The sequence below is a fragment of the Myotis davidii genome, unplaced genomic scaffold (genome assembly GCF_000327345.1).
Source record: "Myotis davidii unplaced genomic scaffold, ASM32734v1 scaffold115, whole genome shotgun sequence".
Classification (NCBI taxonomy): Eukaryota; Metazoa; Chordata; class Mammalia; order Chiroptera; family Vespertilionidae; genus Myotis; species Myotis davidii.
In genome coordinates this window covers 3,992,246-4,019,902 of record NW_006291010.1, presented here as the reverse complement: position 1 = coordinate 4,019,902, position 27,657 = coordinate 3,992,246, and the positions used below count along the sequence as shown (strand labels likewise).

General features: G+C 40.8%; 1 protein-coding gene across 1 annotated transcript in view; it reads left to right on the top strand.

Annotated features, from left to right (window-relative positions):
* The window catches only part of SPATA16 (spermatogenesis associated 16), a 234,774-nt gene that overhangs the window by 189,394 nt on the left and 17,723 nt on the right, over nucleotides 1-27,657 (top strand). The window contains exons 7-9 of the mRNA XM_006764120.2: nucleotides 1,762-1,874; nucleotides 10,973-11,137; nucleotides 14,580-14,663. Of these exons, the coding sequence (XP_006764183.2) occupies nucleotides 1,762-1,874; nucleotides 10,973-11,137; nucleotides 14,580-14,663 (362 nt within the window). The remainder of the gene's footprint in view (nucleotides 1-1,761; nucleotides 1,875-10,972; nucleotides 11,138-14,579; nucleotides 14,664-27,657) is intronic.

Genomic DNA, 27,657 nt, shown 5'->3' with positions numbered 1-27,657 from the left:
ACCCCTCCCTATTGTCTTTGCCCTTGTTAACTTCTTTTGTACTCCTATAGTGCCTTTTAGTATGGTTGGGGGAGCAAGTAGAAATAAATGGTCAACTGAGCATTTTAAACTGAAAGTCAAGCTACTTACTTCTTCTTTTCCCTTTACTATAACATCCTGGGTGAGGGTCAACTCTCTGGTTTTCAGGAATCTTGATCCTCCTGATGCTTTACCCCCTATGTTTCAGCCGTGGACTAAGGGCACATAGGAGTTATGAGGTAAGCATATATAGTGGATGTGGTGCCATTTGGAGAGAACCAGAGCTATGAACTAGAGAACTAGAGCTGCATTTTGGTGGAGAGTAATGGGAAAGGTTGAAGAAAGAGTAGCTTGCCAGAAGCCGGTCCATCCTTGCTGCTTGCCACAGTCACTACAGGGAAGAAACATCTGCACAGTATATGTTTAAAAGGACCTGGTGTATATGGCATACTGTTCTTAATATGTTTGCTCCCCTTCTTGGTGCTATGTGCTTTTACCAAGGTCACCTCTCCAAGAAAGGTTGTTTCCCCAGGTAGGGATTTTTCCCTGAAGTTAGGGACAGAATAAAACCCCTTAACTAAGTGCTAGGTGGGTAGTTAATCACTTTAACTACGAACAATCACACTTAAGCTACATAATCTTTACTCCCTGGAATGGAGATAAGAAACGCCTTAATCTTTGGAATAGAGATTGATAGGATTGAAAACTCTGGTATAAATACAGATGTAACAAGACAACAGGAGACAGAACTTAGAACACAGAACTTAGAAGACAGAACTTAGAAGACAGAACCTACACAGAACCTAGAGACAGAAGAACTTCGCTGGAGAACATGGCGGCTGGACCTGCTGGGGTTGGACCCCAGCAGACACAGACAACAGGGGGGTGAGGATATGAGTGTGTGTGTGTGGGGGGGGGATGGAGGTAATGTGAAGATGAGGACACATATGTAATAACTTAATAAAGAAATTTTTTTAAAAAGTTAAAAAAATTAACAAATGTAGATGACAATTATACAACAGAATTGTTTTATGAAATGAAAAATACAACCAATGACAACTTTACATCACTTTAATTACCTGCTATTATATTAATATTTGTTCCACTCTTTTCTTAGGTAATTAACCAAGAGCTTAGATCTCTTGAAGAGTATTATAGTTAAATGGTGTTCAGTAATTCTAATTGAAACTTTCAAAAATATCAAGAAAATATTCACAGGGAGTCGAGTTCTCAAACTTGTGGGATGAATTCATGACCAGGTTGAATTTATTCTTTCAGCTCTACCCACATAATTAAGGTTTTGTGTTTTGTTTGGCACTGTATCCTCTGAGCTTTATCTCAACCCTGAGCTACATTCAAAGTCAATGGGATCTGCACACTTGAATAATACCTGGGAGGAACAAGACAAGAATCAGACACATTTATGACAACATTTTTTCACAATTCAGGCAAAGCATACTCAGCAGAGAGAGGTGAATTGTTACAGGCTGTCTCTAAGATCTCTCAATCAGGACCACAACAAAATGACTAAATGATCGTCTCTAAAGGGCAATGTCTCCTCTGCCTCTCTCCTCATAGATCTTTCATTGTTATGCATATGGTGTAGGGATAGGACTGGTTTCTATACTAAAGATTTCATATCTATTAGCATTGAGATATTTGTTTATAGCTTGCTAAAGAAAGCATTTTGTAATGGAAGTCTGGGAAAAAAATAGTATAAGACTTTATTGTTACAATTTTTAGAATATAAAACTCCCTTCGGTCTGCTTACCAGAGAAGACACAGTGAGACAGATGGAGACAATGGGGAAGCGAATCTTGCCAATACTGGATTTTATTAGAAGCACCCAATTGAATGTAAGTATATGAGTTTTTTATATTTTTCCAATGTACAATATTAAACAATTCTAGAATTATGGAAAGCTTATGCTGCAAATAGTGCAAGTATTGAGGGATTTTAGAAACGTTCACAGTAAATCTTATTTGCAAAACAAACCTAAGTTTAGCTAATGATTTTATTCCTTTTATCTTTAAAAATATTTTACAATGCTATGCTTTGCAATTTCAAACATTTAGTAGGTAGTGTCTCTTTAAAGGGCCCTTTCTTGTGTCTTCCTGATATCTACTTCAAGGTTGCAGTGCATTTTTCATTTCAACTCAATAACAAAATTTTAGCAAAAACAATATTTTCCCTATTTCACATATTGGGCTATTGCATATAACCACCTTGTTACCTACCCAGAATTCAGCTGGCACCACCACCTCACAATAATAAACTCAGCTTTACTCAATATTGCCAATTGCTTTTTTGTATACCTTTGTATATCTAATTCCTTTCTCTGCTCCAAGAAAAGTATGCCCTTTCTACTTTTCAGCCTTAACAAAACAAGCCCTAAATTACGCTGTGGTAATTTACAAAATATAAAGTATAAAAGGAACTTCTCATTAATAGCCTGTAAAGGCAGATCCCTCTTTTTTAATATAGTCCTCCCCCTCTAGCCACGGTTTAGCTCTGATCAACCATGATCAAAAAATATTAAATGGAACATTCCAGAAATAAACAATTCATAAGTTTTAAATTGCACATTGTTCTGAGTACCTCACTCTCATCACATAGGCATTGTATCATCTCATGCCATTACAAAATGGATGAGTACAATACTATAAGATATTTTAAGAGAGAAAGACCACATTCACATAATTTTTATTATCATACTAGTGGCCTAGTGCATGGATTTGTGCACATTGAAAGGGAAATAATTAGAAGAAATATTTTAATATTGCTATTTGCCCTTTCTCTGTAATGGAAGTGTCAGAGCCACAGCTAGTCACCATCTGCAGGGAGATCAGTGGGGTGATCAGGCTCCTGCTCACACCCACCATAGCCTGGGGCTGCCCACTGACCTGCTCCACCATCCCACTGCGGTCCTGCTCTCACTGGGGCCCATCGGGGCCAGCAGCACCTCCACTGCCACCCGCTGCCAGTACCATGTAGCTGATGCCAGCCATGTTCCGCGCTTCCCCCTGGTGGTCAGTGCGCGTCATAACCAGTGGTTGAACTCCGGGTCAATAGCCCGCCCGAGGGGACAATTTGCATATTGAGCTTTTATTATATAGGATGTTGTTATAATTGCTCTATTTTATTGGTAGTAATTGTTATTAATCTCTACTGTGCCTAATTCATAAATTAAACCTTATCATAGGTATATATATATGGAAAAACAGTTTACATGGGGTTCAATGCTATCCATGGGGTTTTAGACATCCATTGGGGGTCTTGGAAAGAATCTTCCTGAGGATAAGGAGGGACTACTGTATTTTTCAAAAGGCCTGTACCCTGGAAATTTTAAAGAATTTTCTTTTTGTGAATTTTGTATTATATAATTGATTCAATGTTCTTGCAAGGGGAGCCAAGGGGGTCATGACAAACAGTTTAACATCTATTCAGCATTTTAGAAAAGCTATAAAATCTCTAGTATATTTGCATGATTTGTAAGTCTAAGCATTACAAATAGAAAAGCACATTTTTACTGATTTTTCCTGGCTCCCACAATGGTGTTACACCCAATTATCTCCCCTCTGTTCCTATTAATAAGGAATCCATCTCTGTCTCAGTCATCTCAGGTTGTCATAACAAAATACCACAGACTGGGTGGCTTAAACAGCAGAAATTTATTTTCTCACAGTTCCAGAGGCTAGAAATCCAAGGTCAGGATGCCAGCATGGTCAAATTCTGATGAAGGCCCCCCTCCTAGTTGGCAGTTGGCTACTTTTTGCTATCCTCACATAGCAGAGAGCAAACCATCTGATATATCTTCCTATAATAGCAATAATCCCAACATGAGGGCCCCCAACCCATGACTTCATCTCATTACCTCCCAAAGACCACCTCTCCAAATACCATCACACTGGGGGATAGGGCTTTAACATGGGAATTTTGGGTGGACACAAACGTTCAGTTTATAGCACTCTCACTGGCTCCACTACAAATTTTGGGTCCTATTCTCCAATTCACCCTCTGTCACAACCTCCTCCAGATACACACACACACACACACACACACACACACACACACACACACCCTTATCATCCTCTCCATCCTAATTAGAGGCCCACACTCATCATCGTTGTCATCATCAGGCCCTTGCAAGCAGGGAAAGCTTTGCTAGCAAGAACCATCACCATGTGACGTGATTGCACCTCATCCACTCATGGTCAGCCTAGTAGAGCCAGTCAGCTGTATGTTGCAGAGGTAATCTGTCTGTGCCCTGGCTTTTTTTAGAGATACCTGCCCCACCTTGTTACTTTTCAGGAAAATGAACACATCATCTGTTGCCAGCTCAGATCTCACAGTGTGTTGTGAATGCTGGTTAGACCTATCTAAGTATTAGGCACCTTTTACATGTTCTTAACTCATTTTCTTCTCACCTTTAAAAGAACATTCTAGCTACTTGGAAATATATATATATTTATATTATATATATATTTAATATTATATATATAATATCTTACTTAATAATAGACAAACATGCAAATTGACCATACTTTCGCTACTCCTTAAGCCATGCCCATCAGCCAATCAGAGTGGCTATATGCAAATTAACCCAACCAAGATGGCGGTCGGCAGCCACAGAGCTGGAGCGAGGAGGAGGCTTGCTTGCTCCAGTGATGGAGGAAGCCAGCCTGCCGCCGGCTCTGAGCTCCACTCAAAACCAACAAAGTTTCAATTATAGAAGGTAAATAAACCCCAGATACCTGCTTTCAGCAGGCTGTGGCCACCGAGCTAGAGCGAGCAGGAGGCTTGCTTGCCCCTGCGATGGAAACAGCCAAGCTTTTTCAGTCGCCAGGGGGCTTGGTCAGTCTGAAACAGCCATCAGCCCCTCACACAGGCTGGCCAGGCACTCCAGTTGGGACCCCCACCCTGAAGGGGGTGTGGGCAGCCTGATAGCAGCCATTAGCCCCTCACACAGGCTGGCCAGGCACCCCAGTGGGGAACCCCACCCTGAAGGGGGTTTGGGCAGCCTGCAAACAGCCATCAGCCCTTCACCCAGTCTGGCCAGGCACCCCAGCAGGACGCCCACCCTGATCCAGGACACTCTTCAGGGCAAACCAGTCGGCCCCCACCCGTGCACCAAGCCTCTATCCTATATGATAAAAGTCTAATATGCAAATTGTCCCCACGGGCAGGAGTCCAACCAACTGGGAGTTAGATGTGCACTGACCACCAGGGAGCGGCATGGAACATGGTGGGTGCTGGTGACGTGGTGCTGGTAGCAGGGGGCAGTGGAGGTGCTGCCGGCCCTGATGGGCCCCAACAAGAGTGGGACCATGGTGGGATGTTGGAGCAGCTGAAGGGGTGGCTCCAGGCCAAGGCAGATGTGAGCAGGGGCTCCGATTGCCCTGCTGGCACCCCTCAGATTGGCCCTGATCCCTGGCCAGGCCTAGAGACCCTACCCATGAGCAAATTTCATGCACCAGGCCTCTAGTTTATATAATAAAAGGGTAATATGCAAATTGACCCTAACAGCAGAACGACTGGGAATGACTGGTCACTATGACAAACACTGACCACCAAGGGACAGACACTCAATGCAGAAGATGCCCCCTGGTCATCAGTGCACTCCCACAGGGGAGCTCTGCTCAGCCACAAGCCAGGCTGATAGCTGCCAGTACAGTGGTGGTGGTGAGAGCCTCTCCCGTCTCCTCAGCAGAGCTAAGGGTGTCCGACTGCAGCTTAGTCCTGCTCCCCACTGGCAAGTGTACATCCCCAGAGACCTGCCAGGCTGCCAGAGGCGTGTCTGACTGCCACCTTGGGCCTGATCCCCCAGGGAGTGGGCCTAAACCAGCAGGTGGACATCCTCCAAGGGGTCCCAGACTGCAAGAGGGCATAGGCTGGGCTGAGGGACAGCCCCGAGTGCACAAATTTTTGTGCACTAGGCCTCTAGTATTATATTTATATATATATATACCTTTATGTGTCAATAATAGAAATTTAAAAGTCATACAGTAATTAAGATTCTTAGCATCTAATTAATAACTCAATATTTTTTAAATGAGTCAGCACCACTTTGCTAGCTGCAAGGAATTTCTGTTTGTTTCTTTGGAAAATATAAGTTTTTGAAAGATTTTCTCAAAGAGTTTTAATAGAATCAAAGTAAGTGATCCCAAAGATACCCAGGGACCATGAGTATATCCAAATATTGGCCTCTGGATTTCTTATTATACAGCCAATCACAGCTTCATAAAGCAGGACTAAATAAAATTGCTGCAAAGGTAACCTAGCTTAATGAAGCAAGTAATGAGTTGGTGAGTAGAAATTATACCTGCATGGTATCATTAAATGTGACCCAAACAGCCCTCAACAGTGATTTTAAGATCCCCTGAGGTCTGTTTTTATCTTGTCAGATATCAAATGTCATCCACTTGAATGCTTAGGCATTGCATGTCCTTATTAGCTGTTACCCTACTTTGTGATACCTGTAGATAAAACTTTAGTCCAAGGTGGTGCTCTGGCTGTGTAACCCTAGGACAAGTCATTTAATCTCTGAGCTGTTTTTTCTCATTTATAAAACAGGCTGATACTGCCCTCACCAGTTTGGCTCAGTGGATAGAGTGTCAGCCTATGAACTGAAGGGTCCAGGTTTAATACCATTCAAGGGCACATGCCTGGGTTGTGGGCTTGGCTCCAAGGAGGAGCATGCAGGAGGCAGCCAATCAGTGATTCTCTCTCATCATTTATGTTTCTATCTCTCTCTCCCTTTTCCTTCCTCTTTCTGAAATCAATAAAAATATATTTTTTTAAAAAAACCAGACCGATACCTACCAGACCCACCTCATAGAGTTGTTGTGAGACCAAAAGTAAATAATCCATGTTGAAGCACTTTGCAAAGTATTATAAACCAGTAGTCCCGTGCACAAATCCATGTGCCAGTAGCTCTCTGTGGGGCCTGGACACTCTGTGCCCGCTGCCCAGAGGCCCATCCGCAGCCAGGCGTGGAATGCTTGCCTCGTCGCCGGGACAACAATGCAAGCGTCTCCTTCCCTGCCCCACCGTGGACACTACATGCCTCCTGCCCAAAAGCCCTCCAAAGCCGGGGTGGAATACTTACCTCATCGTCATGTCAACAAAGCAAGCATTCCATCAGGCCACTCACACTGCCTGCTCTCAGCAGCCACCCCCCCAGGACTGGGGAACTCCAGTGGGGCTGGGAGGACTGGGCACCACCATCTTGTGGCTATGGGCGCCACCATCTTTGTGATGGAGTTACGGTTAATTTGCATATTACCCTTTTATTAGATAGGATGTTAGAAGTTTTAATCATTTATATTGGTTTTAGTTTGCTTTGACAAAAGAACCATTTTATAGACCTTTCTTTTTCTTTATATAAATTTTGTACTTGGAAATGACATATTCTTCTAAAATGAAGATCATGCAAGTGTCTTGTGGATTTCAATTTTTTTCTTGCATCACTGATGTGCTCAGTGTCACAAAGTTGAGGTACCTTTGTGCTGTGTGTCATAAAGGAAGGATTAGAGCTTTCATCTCCAGCCATGGGGCAGATCTACAGCCCACAGTAGGGCTTCCCAGGGAACATGGATTTTCATCTCTTGCCATGACGTGGTAGACTCAGTTGGTGAAGGACATTCTGTTATGAGGGAGGTCTCTGTGTCTTAGGCAATGATTCTCCTTACACTCTGACACCTGTCTCCTTCTCTTTTAAAAAAAATATTTTTATTGATTTCAGAAAGGAAGGGAGAAGGAGAGAGAGATAGAAACATCAATGATGAGAGAGAATCATTGACTGGCTGCCTCCTGCATGCCCCCTACTGGGGATTGAGCCCACAACCCTGGCACATGGCCTGATCAAGAATGGGACCCTGACCTAGTTCATAGGCCGGCGCTCAACCACTGAGCCATGCCAGCCGAGCACCAGTTTCCTTATCTTTATCGATTCCTTTGCTAGTCACACAACACATGGCCCAACAAGAATGGTTCTGGTATTTTAAAAGTAATAATCTAAAATATTCCACTACCTGCCTATTTGGTGGCTTTTAATCCCAGTGAACATCAGCCCCGTTCAACCAGGAACTCTGCTTTTACTGGTAGTTTTCCTTCTCTGGGTCTTTGTCCTAATTATTTCACATGCCATCAGATGCCACTGTGCTTTTTCATTCATTAACTTTATTGGCTGCTGTCAGTTTCAAATCTTATGTACTGTGTCTCCTGGGCTAAATGTTAAAGAGTCAAAATAATAAAGTCTCTTGCCATGCATGAAGCCTCCTTCACAGGCTGACTTGCCAAAAAATGACTTAACTAACCACGATTTTAATACCTCATTAATTTTACTTTTAATTTCCTCCAAGTGAAGCATAAAAAATGTTTACATATGCACATTTGAAATGAACAATAATATTTTTTTCTACCCCTCCTTTTTTGCAATTAATGTTTCTATATGTTGAGTCAAGTGGAAATATATTCCAAATACTTGGCTGTGCTTTTCAGCACTATTCTATATAGTGCCACTTATTTGCCAAATATTAACCCATAGCTGCTATTAAATCTAGGCAATCCTGACTAAAGCCCTCATTTGAACTTGCTACTTACCTAACTTCATTATACCTGTGTGAGGTTTTAGCTTCAATCATGGCCACTTTTTAACACTCTCTCCAGCAGCTAAGGAGCCCTTGAATCACTCCTGAGGTCTCACTGGGAGGGCTACTTCCCTTTAGATTTAGTCCTTGCTAGCATTAGATGTTTAAGGTAATTCCTTCATTTTTCATCCTTTCCTTTATTTTCTTAAAGCAACAGCATTAAAACATTCCTGCTGGCATTATATTAATTTCTTTTTTTTTTCACTTTGTCTCTCAAAGACCCCTATCATGTAGGTAAAATATGCATACATCTGTAGTTTCCTAATAATCAAAACTGCATTTGTCTTAAGCCAAGGGGTGGGAGGGTTGACTATTAGTAGTCAACTATATATTCTTCCTAGCATTTTATATGTATAGAGTACTTCCTGTTTTGTTATGCATCCATCAATCAAGCTAACAAAACACCATTGCCTTCCACTATTTTTGTTTTTTTGCTTAGGAAATTACACTGCTAGATTATGTTCCCATGTAGGCTGCAGTTGTTTCTGCTCTTTGGAGTTGAGTCACTACCCCCTTTCCTACACTAGCCCCAGTGTTTTCTGGTGTGTTTTTCAAGACAAATAAAGCAATTTTTCTTCAGAAAGAAAACAGTTTCTCCTGCATCTCGCTTTCCTCTATTTGGCAGAATCCCATTGTTTAGGTACACGATTAAACTAAATGTGTAGGCTACCTATTTGGTCAGTTCAGAGAAGGGAGCCCAACTCCATAATTTGCAATCATTGCTCATACAGGTTTATAGATTTTTAGACAAATGGTTCATATGAAAGAACAAATTAGTTGAAATAGAGGAACATTAGTCATATGATATAGTAGGTGTTAGGGAGAAATACAGTAAATATAATGCCATGGTTCTCAACCTTCCTTTATTAACAAGACTCCAGAAAAGCACAAACTTCTAGAGGTTGTTGTCAATTAAATCATGCATATGACATTGTGGGAAGAACTGCTTTCTAAATTCAAGCTGAAATTCCAATGCTCTTTAGTAATGCAGTTTCTAATAGTTTTTCTCTTTGGAAGATGTATTTTAAGAAAAAAAATGTCTTCTCTAATTTCTGGAGGAAAAATCTATTTTATAAATATGCACAAACTAAAATAGCTCTTGCTCAAATACTAAGTTTTAAGATGGTTGTCTATTCTTCAACTTCTTGAGATACTTGAATATTTAGGGAGTGAGGGGTACCTAGCTACAATCCATATGAAGAGAGACACATTTCAAGAGATTATGATTCACTGAGTAAGGCCCAGGACTCTGCCTAGTTAACGAACACGCCTAGTGATTCTGGTGCAGGTGATGCAGGAGGAACCCTGCCGTAGAAGATGCCGGTCCTCCAGCCTTCCTCCTCTGAGCACCTGTGGGATGTGGGATGAAATTGCCAAATAAATCCTCCTGTGACTCCTAATCTGTCATTACCCTCCACACAACTCAAGGATTTTCTTTTAACCCTTATAGCTCCCTTTATGTCAGAAATACTTTTTCTAAATATGAATGTAGGTATTTTATTATAAACTTTGCCTCTCCTATCATGCATTATGATTTGTATTAAACTTTTTAGAGAAGGTGACATCTTCTCTTTTACGGCTGGCAATAGCAAACACATATGTAGGCCACCTTATTAGAAAAGGGCCCTATTTTGAGAAAGCCCAAAATACCAATAGATTCATGCGGGTGGGTGGTCCTTACAAATGTGGACAGTAGTCTGTTTCAAGAAGGGTCATGTTGGTTGCTGGGATGGCCCTAGGAGTCAGAATAAAGTGCTATAATACCACAAGAAGAGGAGCCAGAGTCCGAGGCCATACAAGAACTAAAGATAAAAGCAGAGATGAGCTTTGATGTAAGTCATTGGGTAAAGAGAATTCAATGTGCATCACATTTTTTAGGATTCAGCTTGTATAAAAATATTCTTTTATATAAACAAGGTAGTGGGAAACTCTTAGCTCTTATGATAACCTGAGTGACATAGATAACCTCCCCCCCCCCACACACACACACATGCACACATTCTAAACAGACACAGCTTTCTGATGGCCACTGGGAAGGTGGAGCACGCGTTCAATGTCAGTCCCCTCTCCTCCCCTCAGCACAACAGATCAGTCCTGCAATGTGCTCCCTTCTACATACACTCATCAGTTTGAAGGAAGGGTCCAAATCATTCTCTAAAATGAGAGAAGAAAACGTTTGTTTATACTAGATGTATTGCTTCTAAGGATGTAAATATACTATAACAAACCCTGACTTCAATCCCCAGAGAAAGCCCTAGTTCTGTGGTCTTGTTCTAAAACATTTCCCTTCCCTGGGAGACAAGGGGCGTTTCCCTGCGTGCTCAGGTGTGATGGAGAAGTTGCAGTACGCCAGCCTCCTCAGCCGGCTACAGAGAGTAAAGGAGCAGTCCCAGGTGATCAATCAAGCAATGGCTGAGCTAGCAACCATCCCCTATCTACGGGACATCAGTCCGCAGGAGGCAGAATTGGTAAGTATTTGTTTTTCTTTGTTGAAGCCTTTCTCAGACCCTGAGTCAGAAGAAAAGTGATATGGTCTGAAAGAAATTTGTCATAATAAATGTAGCCTGAGGGCCAGCTCTCCAACCCTCATGAAGCATTCTAATGAAGAAACTGGGAAATGTAGAAAGGTGTCTTATTTTATTTGCTCACATTGACTGACTTCCATTTTTTTAAAAAATATGTTTTTATTGATTTTTTTTGAGAGAGGAAGGGAGAGGGAAAGAAGATAGAAATATTGATGATAGAGAAACATAGATCGGCTGCCTTCTGCACGCCCCCTACTGGGGATCGAGCCCACAATCTGGGGCATATGTCTTAAGAAGGAATCGAACCAGGGACCTCTATGGTGCATGGGACAATGCTCAGTCCACTGAGCCATGAAAGCTGGTCTGGCTTACATTTTTTCATAGCAATATTTGTCTGACATGGAAAAACATGGAAAGGGGGTGATTATTTGAATTGTGTGTCAAGCTTTTTGTTTTAAGTAAAGTTAAGTTTTAATTAATTGCTTCTTAAACTCCAAGACTTGTTAACACAGGATTATCTTCTGTGGAAAATTGAGAGTACAAAAGAATAACCACTGTGCATAAAACCAACCATACAAAAGAGTCTTTAGAGTTTTCTTATTCACTTCTAGTGTCGCATATATGTTGGCAGTGCCAACACACACACACACACACACACACACACACACACACACACACTGGTACATTTAGATAGAACAATTATTTTATTCAAGGGAAAAATGTAGTTAGTCAAATGGCTGTATTTTTTAACTGAATCGACCAGTTAACTCAGAAAACACAGGGGCAGTCAAAAACTAGTTGAAGGAATAGCTCAAACAATCTTCAAAAAGATTTGTTTTTATAACCATAATCAATATTAGAAATGACAGCAGCTAGTTTGAAAAACAATTAGTTAACCATGTGCTGGCCATTCAAGGAAAGGTAAGGTGTACTCTGGAGCAGTGGTTCTCAACCTTCCTAATGCCGCGACCCTTTAATACAGTTCCTCATGTTGTGGTGACCCCCAACCATAAAATTATTTTCGTTGCTACTTCGTAACTGTAATTTTGCTATTGTTATGAATCATAATGTAAATATCTGATATGCAGGATGATGTATTTTCATTGTTACAAATTGAAGATAATTAAAGCATAGCGATTAATCACAAAAACAATATGTAATTATAAATGTATTTTCCGATGGTCTTAGGCGACCCCTGTGAAAGGTTCATTCGACCCCCAAAGAGGTCGAGGCCCACAGGTTGATGATATTGCAGAGTTGTAGCAGAAGGGCAGAGCTTTCCGGAGGATGAGGCCCAGAAATCAGGATTTTAAAAAGATTCCCAGGTGATTCTAATGTGCAGCCAAGGTTGAGAACCACTGCTCTAGAGGGAGATCCTAATGTTGGACAGGGAAGGGCTCTTTCCTTTGAGGCTTTAATTGAAGGTAGCTAAAACTAATTACAGACCTGAACTGAATTCACATAGCAAGGATGAGAACAGCCCAAACTGGTCACTGTAATTTTCAGATAACTGAAGGAATCCTCCCTCCCTGAGTTTTCAAAGTTATAACAAATCAATCGAGAAATGCACTGCCAACATTTATAATGTTCATCTGAACCTGTCAAAGTGTGTTAAATATTGATATCCAAAGTAAGCATTTAAAATGGTCTGACTAGCCAAATAATAAAACTATAGGTGGGGGAGAGGGGAGTCTATTAATCAAGGATTCACTAAGTCATGATTTCAAAACCTTTAAGGTTGTGTGCAGCAGAACGCCTCCTAAAAGGCTGTGTTTACTAGTAAAATACCATTCATACGGCATTCAGGAGTGCAGTAAGCAAGGAGCTTTCGAAGTGCATGTTATAGCCAATTTCCCTGGGAACCTGTGGGCCTCGACCTCTTTGGGGGTCGAATGAACCTTTCACAGGGGTCGCCTAAGACCATCGGAAAATACATTTATAATTACATATTGTTTTTGTGATTAATCGCTATGCTTTAATTATCTTCAATTTGTAACAATGAAAATACATCCTGCATATCAGATATTTACATTACGATTCATAACAGTAGCAAAATTACAGTTACGAAGTAGCAACGAAAATTTAATGCCCCTGGGAGATAAGAGGAAGCAAAGAAAATGTTAATCGAAGAAACTGGCCCAGTGTTGATCCAGTCTTCCTGCAAAGCACATGCAAGATTTCAATGAAAAATACAAGAGGGTTTTCTGCACCTTGGCCTTCTTCACCACACATCTGCAGCTTCTTCCTTCTGGAAATACTTGCATTTCAAAATATACACCGAGGGCACCAAACTAGCATTATTGACATCCCTTATTAACATGTTAGTGCAGTATTCCACTCTCTCAAACCTTGGAAAACAGGATTTAATGGGATATTTTTATAATTTATCTGCCTACTAGAAAAAAATTTTAATGTATATGGATGTATATGTGGAGGCCCAGTGTTTAAAAGTCATGCATCTTGCAAGGTTTCATCGCCGTAAATAACAGATTTCACTTTTCAGCTTTGAAGCATGGGTTAACCTAGACAATAAATCCTGGCAAGGCCTTCTGTGGCACTGTCTAAACAGTGACTGCTCCATAGAAGAGTTCTGAGTGACTCCGCTCTGCCCTCTGCTACAACTCTGCAATATCTAAAGTTCAGAAAGATTCTCTAAGGGTCCCCACTGTTTGAAGCCACAGTGGACTGAACTGGCATTTTCTTTAGAGAACTTTCCCTTTTAGCTGTGACCATCACATAGGTCCGTGTGGCTTCACCGCTTTGCAGCTACATATGCAGCAGGTGTATAGGGGACTATTTCAAATTGGAATGTGGCAGTTTGGGGCAAAAGGTGGAATTCTGAAAACTTGCCTGTGAATGGAACCTAAAATGAAAGCGTGGTTATTTTGAAGTTTTAGAGAAGAAAAGAATAGTAAAAGAACTGAAGTGAGCTAGATTCTTTAAGAGGCAATAAGACAGCACAGTTTCAGAATTGTCCTCTGGTGAGCTTTTGCATGATGCCTGAAATCATGATATATCAGCCTCGGGAGAAAATACTAAAAACCCGTTCATGTACTACATGCCATTTCCTGAGAGAATTAACTATGGCCTTCATTCTTTACAACCCAAATCTGTTTTTACAAAACGTCAACGCTTACAACATTAAAACCTATATGTTTTCTACCCATTTTCAAGAAGCATATTTTCATTGTTTCAATATTTTATATCTGCAATAACACTCAGTAATGACTGAAGCAAAGATGGGGTAGCAATGTTCATTGTCGGAAAGATGAGTAATAAAATCATCAGCGTACAAATGATTTTTTAATTAGGTTTTAATCTGTGTATTTAGGGAAGTTATTTCTGTGCGAATTCCACACTGATAATTTTTATCTTGGTGCCACAGCTGCAGTCACTAATGGCAGATGCTATGGACACCCTCGAAGGAAGAAGAAACGATAAAGAACGTGTGTGGAATGCAATCCAAAAGGTAAAACTCTCAGCTGAAGGGAAAAGATATATGATTCTCAAAGCAAATGTCCAGCTTGGGTCAAGTCTGTTTAGAAGATAAAAAGGAAGCTCTTTGGGTTGTTTTAGTCTTTGTTTTGCTTTGTGTTTTGTTTTTAAATAAATGCAGCACTCTCTCTGGAAGTGTAACCAAAATCAAAGGTGGATTTTTTAACCTGTTCCCTAGGGTCTGCTTCTTTTCCAGCAGACTATAGTCATATGTTGGTATGGGTCTTCTTATCATTGTCATTTTCATATTCTATTTTTGTTGTCTGCTTCTTCATTATTGGTTATTATAGCTTTCTAAAAGCCCTTCCATCCATGTTCAGTCCATTTCCCAACCCTTCCCCCCACTTTTTATCACTGGAGGAAAAAATGGCTACATTCCAGGAAACAACAGAGAAACCACTTTGATGTTTTTGAGAAGGAATAACATACTGGTTATTAGCTGCAGAGGAAGATCCCTTCATTGGCTAATGGAGTTGAAATAAAGCGACCACCAGGATGTACCTGGCAGCCCGTGCTCAGGTGGCTTATGTGATACCACAGAGCACTCTGACAACATAGGAGTGGGTAATATTGAGTCTCCAGTCCAGCCAAAACTAATAAATTCTATTCAATCTATTCCCCACTCAGCCTCCTCCAATCACTATAAGAACCCACAAAGAGAACTGGTGCCAGGAGATGTGAGAGGAGCAAACCAAAGAAGCCTTCACTCTAAGAGGTAGCAGTCAGCCATGAGGGATTCTGGCACATCCAAGGAAATGTGTGCCTTCTGAACTCACTCAGAGGCCCTATGACAAATGTATAAAACAGAAACTCACTGAACTCAGCCAGTATTTGTTGAATATTTGGTATGCCAAGAGAGAATAGTAGGTGTTAGAGACTGTGTTGGGAAAGACAAACACAGCCCCTGCCTATATAGGCCTTCCATCAGTTATTAAAGAACTAGAGGCCTGATGCACAAAATCTGTGCAAGGGGTAAGCCTTCACAGTCCCAGCTGCCTCGCAGCCCAGCAGCCTCACTGCCCCACAGCCCCACCCCCCACCCACACCCATCTTGGCCTAGCACTGCCTATATCCACTGCCCCACCCCCCAATCAATCACCCTGCAGAGGGTGGCCTGGGCCTCCCTCTTTGGGGTGATCACGAAGTCCCCCAATTGATTGGCCTGCTGGCCAGTGGCCTGGTCCCTCTGGGGGCAATTGTGGGGCAATGGCTGGCCCCCCAACCAATCGCGTCACACCTGCCTTGGCTGGCCTGGCGGTCATTCTGCTGTCTGGCCGTTTGTTCAATTTGCATATTATGCTTTTATTATTATAGATTACTTATAAGTTTACAGAATATTCTAGTGAAAAGGTGAATGTTCAATGATCTATAGAAACAAATAGCTCAGAAAAGCCAAAAGTGATACTTATACAACATTTAAAGCCTACATAGTCATTATCGGATGAAAGGGAGATTTCTAAACAAAAGGAATAGTTTGTACCAAGAATGCAAAGAAAGCTTGGCAGATTCAAAACTGACAAAGACACAAGGAATCTATTTCAAAACGAAATAGAGGCAGAAACCATCTCACAGAAAGACTTAATTTATGTGTGTGAGACACCTCCTGGGCTGTAGTGGGAGAACAGATTGAGGGGCTACAGAAATATGGGGAGGTCAGTTCTAAGGTGGTGGCTTGATCTATGGTGGAGGATATAGCAGTAGAGCGAAGCAGACTGATATAAGAAATATTCAGGAAGCCAAATCAACAGGCCTTGTAGTTCACTCGTTGCCTGTGGGAATTTAGAGAGTAGAAAGAATTAAGAATGATGCCCACATATTTGGCTTGAACCTCTGGGCAGGGAATGGAGAGAGGTTTGCTGGTGCCATTTACTGAGGAAGCAAACACTGTTGGCGGAGCAGCTTTTGGCAGAGAATCTTAACTACTTCAGAACCCAGCGGGGAAACAGAAACTATGCCCAATATTTGAAAGGGGGTTTAATATACAAAATGGTTAACTAGGTATGAAATTGTTAACTAGGTAACTGAAAAAGCAGAGGAAAACAGTAACTTATCACAAAGAAAGCATTAAAGGCAGCATCTACCACCCATTAGTGCTGGAAGATCAAAGTGAAGATGTGGGAATTACTAAAACAGAAACTTGGAGAAGGAACCCTGCTGGGCTAATACTCAGTCCTCCCACTGGAAGGTGCTGCCTAGCTGGTGCTAGTATCGCTGAGCTTAAAGGGGACGTCCTGAAGGGCTGAGACTGGTGTCTGAGGCGTGGACACTGACCCACTGTGCTGTAGTAGAGGGGAGAAGGAGTGGTAATGAAGGTAATCCTGATACTACAGAAAGGAACATGTCCCTACAGGAAAAAAAACTTTGCTGAAAGATGCTCACAGGAACCCCAATTAGACAGAAAGTCAGCATCAAGTAAACAGAAAGCCGCAAGTCCCTCTCTTGCCCTATAGACAGAGATGAAGAGCTAGCAAAATAGAAGTAGGGTTTGCAGAGCTCTAGCCCCAGCATCAAAGAACTAACGGTGGAAGGGTGGGCTTGGAGTTGAGAGACTATCGGCAACAACTGACACAAAAGTACAATGAACTGACAGTGCTGGCAAGGTATCCAGGAGAAATACAAAAGCCTGGAGTTCTGGATAAAAGACGGAATAGTCATTGCCAAATTGCTGTTAATGGAAATTAGCATGGCTGAGAAAGAACACAGAGTAAGAAGAGAGGCTTTAGGAGCACATTCAAGCTTAAGAGGAGGATCCTACAACTGAGACGAAGAAGAAATGGCAGGAGAGATGGGAGCTTGGGGTAAAGCAAATCCAATTCTAATGGGAGTCATGCAATATAATCAAATATTTCTGTTAGCTACAAAAATAATCATTTAGAACAAAGGTCAGCAAACTCCCAGCCCTCAGGTTAAAATTGGCCAACCACCAATTTTTGTAAATCAAGTTTATTGCACATGTTTATGCAATTCATTCATGTACCGTCTATGTCACCTTAGTCAAGTTGAGTAGTCACCACAAATTCTTTATAGCTCACAAAGCCTAAATCATTTACTATCTGTCTCTATACAGAAAAAGTTTGTTATACCTTGATTTAGAGTATTACCCTTCACAGAAATATTTGCGTTTGTATAATAATATTAATATTTTTTGTAATAATATTTATATTTTTGCAGTATATGAATAACATTTGTACAGTGATATTTAGATTTACAAATCTAAGTGACAATAGAAGAGTTCAAATATCAAATTCCAATGACCAGCCAAAAAGGTGGAAAACTGACATTTACCTATATCTGTCGACATCTTATAAAAAACCACCAATTCTACCTCATTCTCAGCTAGTTTTTGACACTCATATTCGCAGAAGCACTGAGCCTGTAGCCTTCCACTTTGTCCCTATTTTAGTTATATTTTGCTGTGTTACAAGTCACCCCAAATATACATAGTGGTTTAGCAACAATGTGCTCCTCTCTCATGGTTCCATAGACTGACCAGACTCAGCCAGGTGGTTTCTGCTCAGTGTCTCTCATGCAGTTCAATCAGGTGGTATTAATAACACGGGGTCATTTTAAAGCTAAAATGAACCGGAATCCAGAATGGCTCACTCATGTGGCTGACAGTTGACACCAGTCAGCTGAGACTGTTGACTGAAGTGCCCTAATGTAGCCTTTCTATGTGACTTAAGGGTTCCAAGAGGAAGTATTTCAAGACAAGGAAAATAGAAACCACAGTCCTCTCAAAGGCTAGTCCCAGAGTTGGCAGAGCAACTTCCACCATATTTATTGGTCAAAGCAGTCACAGGCAAGCCCAAATTCACAGGGTTGGAGGAATAGATTTCACTTCTCTATGGAGGAGGATATGTACGTTCAGTGAGAGAATGAAATGATAGTGTCTGCCTTGGAGACAAGCTCCAGCAGCAAAGCTGTGACTTTCTCTGGGATGGAAAACATGCAAGCAAGCAAGAGTCAAGAAGATAATCAAGTCAAGGCCACTGAGATTGGACCGCTACAGAGCCACGCCACCCAACCACTGGGTGTCTACAAAGACCCACTGGTGAGCAGCCAATCTTTCCAAATTAAAAGCCCTGGAAATGATCCTAGCTTTCTAAATGGAAAGTTCCTAAGAGGTGTTTAGAAAGATGTGAACGTGAAGGAACAGGGTGCCAAATTTTTCCCAAGGGCTTTTAATTTGGTTAATGTGACTCTACAAAGGATGATCCTATCACTTTCAGACAATTCCGGTAGCAAGTAAGTAATTTCCTTTTATTGCTACAGAGTTAATTGGCGTGTGCAGAAAAAAAATAATTTGAAAAAAAAAACTAATTGTAGAAGCTACACTGTGTTCTGAGCCCACTAGAAGTTGATATCAGCATCACCACCTCTGAGATCTGTTATCTGTAATAGAAACAGCTGTTGTACCTAATGAAAACACTTGAAATTTTCATCGGAAGCAGCAGAATTATAGCAGCACCTCCTAGTTCCACATAGTTACAGGGACTGTCAGAATCCCCATTATCTAACACAGTGTTTAGAACTCCACTTTGTTATAGGTCTATAAAAAGCTTAGCAAGATGAAATCTGATCCGTAAGCATTGACCTCCTGTCTATATTTTGTTTTCGTTGAGATTTCACTAACAACCCAGAAAAAGAGAGTATGAGACAGTTGTTTTTTCTTAACTCACTAGAACTAAAATACATTCTTTATAGAGTTCTAGGCTATTTGCTTTTGTTTTGGTTTGGCTTTACAGAGCATTATTTTTTTTCTGGTAATTAACTAAGAAAGATACATTAATGTTGGTTTAGCTGTACATATACAAAAATAAGCAGGTTCTATTAAAAAAAAAAGTAAATTTTCTTGTATTGGCAAGTCCCATGCCACAGCAAAACTCTTTAATTGAGATTGTCACACTTTGCTTCATTTTAGTCTATAAATACCTGAGAAAACACTCTTTTGAATATCTCACAGGTCCTTTTAATACACAGTGCATTCATGCATTCATCAAACATTTACCCAGCACTTCCTCTGGGCCCAACTCTATTACAAGCAGTGCCCTCATGATGTTTTCACTCTATTCGAGAAAAGTAGGCAATACACCAGCTAAAAAATCTGGAATGTGTTATAAGTAGTAAATGCTATGGGTGGAGGAGACAGGAGCAGAAAATAGAAAATACCAGATGATGGCAACTGCAATAGAATAGTCAGGGCAGGATCCACCAAGGTGACTTTAAAGAAATAACTGAAAGAAATGTGAACCTTGCAAATAGCTGGTGAAAATCATTCCAAGTAAATGAAACAGCAAATTCAAAACCTGAAGACTGGACATGCCTGGCATCTACAGGGACCTACAAGGAGGGCAGTGTGACTAGGGTAGAATGAATAAGAGTAATAGGAAATGAAGCCAGCAAGCAGAGGATATAATGCTTTGTCAAATAAGAAAACAATATAAGCTACTGCTTAGAATAGATTATAAGACCTGGATGGAGTGGCTCAGTGGTTGAGTGATGACATATGAACCAGGAGGTCAGGGTTGTATTCTCGGTCAGGGCACATGCCCAGGCTGTGGGCTTGATTCCCAGTGTGGGACACCCAGGAGGCAGCCAATCAATGATTCTTTCTCATCACTGATATGTCTATTTCTCTCTCCCTTTTCTTTCCTTTCTAAAATCAATAAATATACATTTTTAAAAGAATAGATTGAAGGGAGCAAGGGTAGAATCAGGGAGACAAGTTAGTAGATTATTATAATGATATGATACAGGAGAGTGATTATAGTGGCTTGAACTCAAGGTTGGATGGCTTGAATCTTGAAGCCAGGTGGTGGCAGTGGAAGTGAGAAGTGAAGAAAAGGTTTATATAGAGGGAAGCTAGTACGTAAAAAAAAAAAAAAAAAAAAAAAAAAGCCTGAACTAGCAATTTGGAGACCTGGCCTGTCACCATTAGAAAAGGAAACCACTTCCTTTCTCTGGGCCTCAGATTTCTTATCTATAAAATAAGATAGTGACCTAGAAGATTCTAAGTCTCCTCCTAGCTCTGAATGAATTAAGTTTTGTTTTTTGTTTGTTTGTTTGTTTTGAAAGCCAGATTTCAAAATGAAAGAATAAGAATTAATGTTTACTAAGCTCTTCATTACTGGCTACACTCTCCTATTCACTTTACATATAGCAACTCACTAATCCTCACATGAGGTAATGCATTAAACAGAAAGTTTAGCAGTGTGTCTAAAGTCACACAGCCAGCAAGTGGTAGAGCCAAGACTTGATCTAGACCTCGATAGAAGCCCACATTTTGTTCTGCCTGAAAATTCCTGACTGGCCAGCATTGTTTTGTGTAGTATAGCTGAGCATTCAGGTGTGAGGCCAATGGAGAATTTCAGTAACCTCTAACCAAAATGGAATTTGGCCATAAGCTAGCCTAGTTGGTATGTCTTCAATTCTCAAAATAAAGTTATTTTAATCTGAGCCAAAAAAAAGTCTCTAAGGAATTTTTGGCTTAGTATACCTGTGTAATCTACCAATCTAGGATTCTCCTCCTCTGTTCCTTACTTTTTAATCTATAACCATAAAGAATACACAGCCTAGCCCTGGACAATGTGGCTTAATTGGTTGAGCATTGTCCCATGCACCAGAAGGTCACCAGTTCATTTCCCAGTCTGGGCACATGCCCAAGTTGTGGGTTCAGCACCCAGGGTGCATACGGGAGGCAACCAATTGATGTGCCTCTTTCACATCAATGTTTCTCTCTCCCTCTCCCTCCTCTCTCTCTAAAAAAAAAAAATCAATAAAAACATTTACAGAAAAGAATACACAGCCTAAATCTGCAAATCTTTGACCATTAATTCAGCTCCCACTCATGGGACTTTAAGCAAGTCACAATCTTTTAAGAAGCATAATGTATTTGCATCCTTATCACCTTCAGAGTCTATGATTTTGTGTTTCTTAACACTGAATCCAAAGGCCCATTAAAGCTTTATAAACTAGGCCTGAAAATAAATAGAAAAAGGAGTCTTTGGGAAAAAATTATTTTTAAAAAATGCACCAGCTGTTAAGTTGGAACATTCCTATTTCTTCTCACCAGAGAATCAGTTAAGAGAAATAGTTAAGCACACTCTGCTGCAACTTAGAAGAAAAGTTACTTGCTCTTCACTCACAAAGTCTAAATTTCACACTAAGAAGATCAGAATTTAATCTCATCCAACAAAATTTTTTTCTTATTCTGATATGCCTCTGGATCACTGATGTGAGACTAAATGAGAGAATTAAACTGTTATTTTAAAAGTAATGATAGAATACCCTAGCATATAATCATGGTCCTGTGAATTTTCATGAACAGTAATGCTACTTCCACATTTCATCAAATATTATAATATCACAAAGTACATCATGATATTCAATGAATCTAACTAATGCAGTATAGGTGGATATCTTTAAATCATCCACATGAACTTATTCAAAATTATTTAGCTTTTTATGTTTCTTTTTAATCTCAAAATCTTAACTGATAAATCACACTCACACAGAAATGACATTCATTGATGTACTAATTTGGTCTTTTAGGATGAAAACGGGAGAGAACTGTATGTCACTTAGCAACGCTGTTCTGTCCCAGGCTGATGCAGGCAGAGCAAACAGGGGAGAATACAAATCTGGGAGATGGGCCAGAGGCAGTTGGTTGAGGAGGGAGAAGGAAGAGCAAATTAGAGCATTATATTTACTTTCCACATCAGCATTCAAACCTGAAATCCTTCCAGAAACCTTTCTGAGAGACTGCACAGGCGGCACCATCATTCGTCGGCCAGTCATTGGGGCTGACTACTCTGTGGTTAGGGTATGCAGTTGTGTCTCTCTGAAAGTACTGCTGTCTTTTCAAAGATTCAGCAGCCATACCACTCATTTGCAAGTTTTTTCAGCAATCAGGTTTTTCCTGTGTGTGTTGTTCTTTAAAGAGTCTCTGCAGATTTATTGCAATTTGATTATGAATCTTCTCAGCTTCTGGTGACAGGCTTCGACATTAGCATATCCCCAAATTCCTTTACAGTGTGTGCTCCAAGCGCTGCTAAGCAGTTCTATCCATGGCAAAATGCAAATCGTGGGGAGCAACCCAAGTGCTGATGGCTGACCATGCTGGGGGCAGGGTAGGGAAAAGCTCTGAGGACGAGGAGGCAGGCAAAGCTTAAGGGGATGGAGAGGCCACGCAGGAAATAAATCCCTGTGGTTCCTGGGATAGATGAGTCTGAGCCAGGAGGTGTCCAGGCCAACCGCTGTAGTGGAGGGGCCTCCACCAAAGCCCAGGCAAACCGCCTACTGTGGTCACAGGCTGAGCCCTGGGGCAGTCAGACCTAATTAGAAGACCTCATTCTCAAATGTTACCCACAGCAAAGCCAGGTCTAGCCTGGGAAGTACAGAAAACCAAATGCTTTCGTTCTGGCCATCTCCCCCAGCCACGGAACATACCCCAAATCTAAATGGCACATTTCAATTATGTAAATCAAACAGCCTCTTTCTCATTTGACTTAAAGGAAAGGTATGTGGTTAATTTGTTAAACATTTTCAACAAGTGTAGTTGCTAATCAATCACTGTCCACCTGTATGTGCACGTTCCTCCGAAATTACATACTCTGTTGGCTGGAAGTATTATCTTCTAAAATGTTGATGATTTGGCAGGAAATTTCTGTGTAGGAATGGAATCCTAGCAAGGCCTTCATCTAGGGAGCATGTATCCAAAGGTTTTGCCCTTTTAACCAGGACTTTATCAAGGGCCAGACAAAGCTAATTGCCATTGTGCTCTTGTACTTATTAAAATACGATAGCTCAACAAATTATCAAACTATGTTAGTCTTTGAAGCTTGCTTTTGAATAGCTATCGCAATTGAAACAAGGCATAGAAAAATGTATCTCCAATAAATAAGTTAATAATGCAATGATGACAAATATCACCAGTGATGACTATTGATCTCTCAGTGTGTGCCAAGCATTTCAACCAGTTATCATTTCAATGATTGCAATAACCCTATGAGGGAGATGTCACTAATTCTCCACTGAAAGATGATGCAAAGGAGCATTGTAGAATTAACAAGGGGATCAAGTCCAAGTTTGTACTGACAGGAATTTGTTTTGAATCAGAATATTTGGGTCCAAGGCTCTGTTCTTAATCATTAGCTAGACTGCGTAGGTTCAACCAAATGCAGCTACCAAATGTTCAATGGCACAAAGAACATCCCTGACCCCAGCTATAAGACAACCAAGGAAACCACCTTCGAGTCTGCTCATGGGCAGTGGGTGGGATCAAAGCACTAGAGACTATTGCAGGCATGCTCTGTCTTTCTCTCCATCACAGCTCACTGGCCCAGCCGAGGACTTACCCAGACTGCTTTGCAGCAGCTCCCTGACCAAATCCAAACCCTGACACACGCTATCCCCCTAGATCAGTGGTTCTCAACCTGTGGGTCGCGACCCCTTTGGGGGTCGAATGACCCTTTCACAGGGGTCTCCTAAGACCATCGAAAAACAGATATATAATTACATATTGTTTTTGTGATTAATCACTATGCTTTAATTATGTTCAATTTGTAACAATGAAAATACATCCTGCATATCAGATATTTACATTATGATTCATAATAGTAGCAAAATCACAGTTATGAAGTAGCAATGAAAATAATTTTATTGTTGGGGGTCACCACAACATGAGGAACTGTATTAAAGTGTCACAGCATTAGGAAGGTTGAGAACCACTGCCCTAGATCATAGTGCTCTTAGTGTCCTCCCTCATCATCCCTCCCTTTGTAGACATATCATGTATAGGTTGGCTTTTATACTTCACCATTTTCACTCCTGCTGCAACATCAAAACTTCAAGAAAACAGCTTGGAAGCCTAACTGTTCCTGCAGTGGACTTACTGTCACTCTGAAGGCCACTCTCTGGTGACTTATCTGAATTAGCATTCTGAAATGCTCCTGATTCTCAATGAAAACACAAGTCTAGAAGTACATATTGGCATAAGCCCTCCAAGCTTTAACCTCACATCACAGAGCCCTGGGGCTGGGATTGGACAGCACATTGTTAACCTGCTTCACTTCTTGCCATCCCTCTCTGCCTGTCTCACTAAGGAGATAGTATAGGGAGGCTACTAACACAGAAACTGGAAATGCTCATGTTACTCCAACCCTATCGGCATTCTTATCTTTGTAAACACTTTTCAAAATGCATCTTTCAGAAGGTCAATGAAATATTATGGCGTGAGGTAGAAGAGTATATATCTTAAGTCTATTTGGAACTGAAGAGTAATTTTGCAGTTCATTCTTAAAGTTACTCTCTTTAAAATAGCAAAGTATCTTCTTTGCTTGACGGCCCAGCATTTTGTTGCATGTATTTAAACATTAAGTTTTGCAATCCTTTGTAATTCAGAAGAATAACAGAATAATAGCTTATACCACTTGGTAGCTAAATGAACCATAGGACATCTTGCATTCTATATTGAAAGTGGGATTAATACAGAGTTCAGAGCAATTGACTTGTAGCTCATTCAGTCATTTAGAGTGCACTCATTATACCTTTCATCTTTTGGAGAAGGGCAAAAATGAAAGTGCCTTTATATGCAGCCCTAAAGGAAAATATGAGTCATTTGTTATCCTGATTATGACTTTCTTAAATTGGTGCATGTAGAAGAGGAGACAAGACTGTAATCTAAAACACTACAAATGCTGTAAACACAAACAAACACATTTTTTTTTAGCGTCATCCAAACTGAGTATATAGCTTATGTATATTCTGCTAAAATGGCTTTGTGCTGGAGAAAAGACTGTGGAGAGGAGCATGAGATGGCTGGTGAAGAGGTGACGTTGGATCTGTGTTAGAGAGATTCTGGCCTAGAGATTAAATTACTGATTTAAGAGGCTTTTAACTTCCCCAGACCTCTTAATTGGAGAGAAGACCCTTCAGCTTCCCAGTAATTCACTTCATCATACTGTTAAAGATACTTTAGAAGCAACTGGGAAAACTAATTCAAGAAATAAAAGTACATCTTTCTATTATTTGAGGGTCAAAAATATATTTTTTTTAAAGTAATGATAGCGAATTTCCACTTCCAGGAATATAGAGTAAACATGCTTTGCCTATTTCTCCCATTACGTATAACTAAAACCATGGACAGTATATGTAAAACAAATACAAGACTCTGAAAGGTAGAATGAGAAAGGCAGACAGCCTAGGGGCATGGAGACCTGAGGAATGACATAGTGGTAAAAGGTAAGTTCATTGATTTTTTGTTTGTTTTTTTTTGACTCATACATCCTGCATTTGTTGCTAAAGAAGCTGGTAACCCAGAAATACCAACATATGCAGACCAAAAAAAGCCTGCTCTCTCTAGCCAAAGGACGAGGAATGCAAGACAGAAAACTCTTAGACAATAGTCATTCTATTCTAGCCAAACACCACAGGGAAAATGGTCATCCAACCCCCACCCATGTCAGCGAAGGACTTAGATTTCTACCTTGCTCGGCTATAACAAGGTGTCCCAACGTTCCCACCCCAACAAGGTGGTGTCAGAGAAGACCAAATAAGGAGCCTGGACACCTGATCCCACTGGGTGGCAAGGCTCCCCTCTTGTTTGTTCCCCCTATTGGTGTTGTATCAGAGGAGGCCTAGTAGAGAGCCAGGAAATTCACCAACCTACTATCATGAGCCTCCCACCTCAGTCTGATGTCAGTGGAGGCCACAGGGATCTCCTACCCCTCCCAGCTAGGGAAGGATCAGTGGAAACCTAGTGAAGAACTTGAATGCTCATCCCCACCAGAAGGAATGAGGGCCCCCTTCCTCAGGTGTCCATGAAGGTTTCTAGTCCTACCTGCCAGTAACGAGGCAGTGCCTCTCCTGTCCCTGTGATATCAGTGATGTAAAGATCCAGCTAAACCAGAAGATCTAAATAAGACCGAGTGTATCTAACATAATATCCAAAATGTCCATCTTTCAATCCAAGATCACTCATTATACCAAGAATCAGGAAGATCTCAAACTGAGTGAAGAAAAATAATCAATAGATGCTAGCCCAGAGATGTCAGAGATATTAGAACTAACTGACAGAGATGTTAAAACAACCGTCATAAAAAATGTTCTAATGAGCAATTACAATTTACAAATACCTTAAAACAAATGAAACAATAGAATTTCAGCAAAGAAATAGAAGCTATATAAGGACCAAATAGAAATTTTAGAACTGAAAAATATAATAAACCAAATTTTAAAACCCACTGGAGGAGCTCGACAGCAGAATGAATGGGACCGAGGAAAGAATCAGGAAATTAATGACAGGTCAATAGACATTAACCAAACTGAACAGCACCCATGGGCCCTAATAAAGGCATGTCCCCAGGCCTTGCCTCTCAGCTTGTACCATGCTTTGACCTCCTGTGTGGCCCCTCAAGGCATGCCATGTACTTCCTCTGAGTAATAAACTTCCCTATCTTAACGTTTTTTCTTTTTTAATGTCTAAAGTTTTACATATGCTCCCATTTTCCCCGATTGACACCCCCCCGCAGCCAACCCCACTCCCGAGGGCAAGCCCCCACCGCCCCAGTGTCTGTGTCCATTGGTTATGCTAATATGCATGCATACAAGTCCTTTGGTTGCTCTCTAATCCCCCCTGCACCTTCCCTGTCATTTGTCTCTGAATCTATTTTTGTTCATCAGTTTATGTAGATCATTATATCCCATATATGAATGAGATCATGTGATATTTACCTTTCTCTAAATGGCTTATTTCACTTAGCATAATGCTCTCCAGTTCCATCCATGCTGTTGCAAATGGTAAAAGTTCCTTCTTTGTTTATAGCGGCATAGTATTCCATTGTAGATGTACCACAGGATTTTAATCCACTCATCTGCTCATGGGCACTTAGGCTGTTTGCAAATCTTAGCTACACTGAATTGTGCTGCTATGAACATAGGGGTGCATATATCCTTTCTGATTGGTGTTT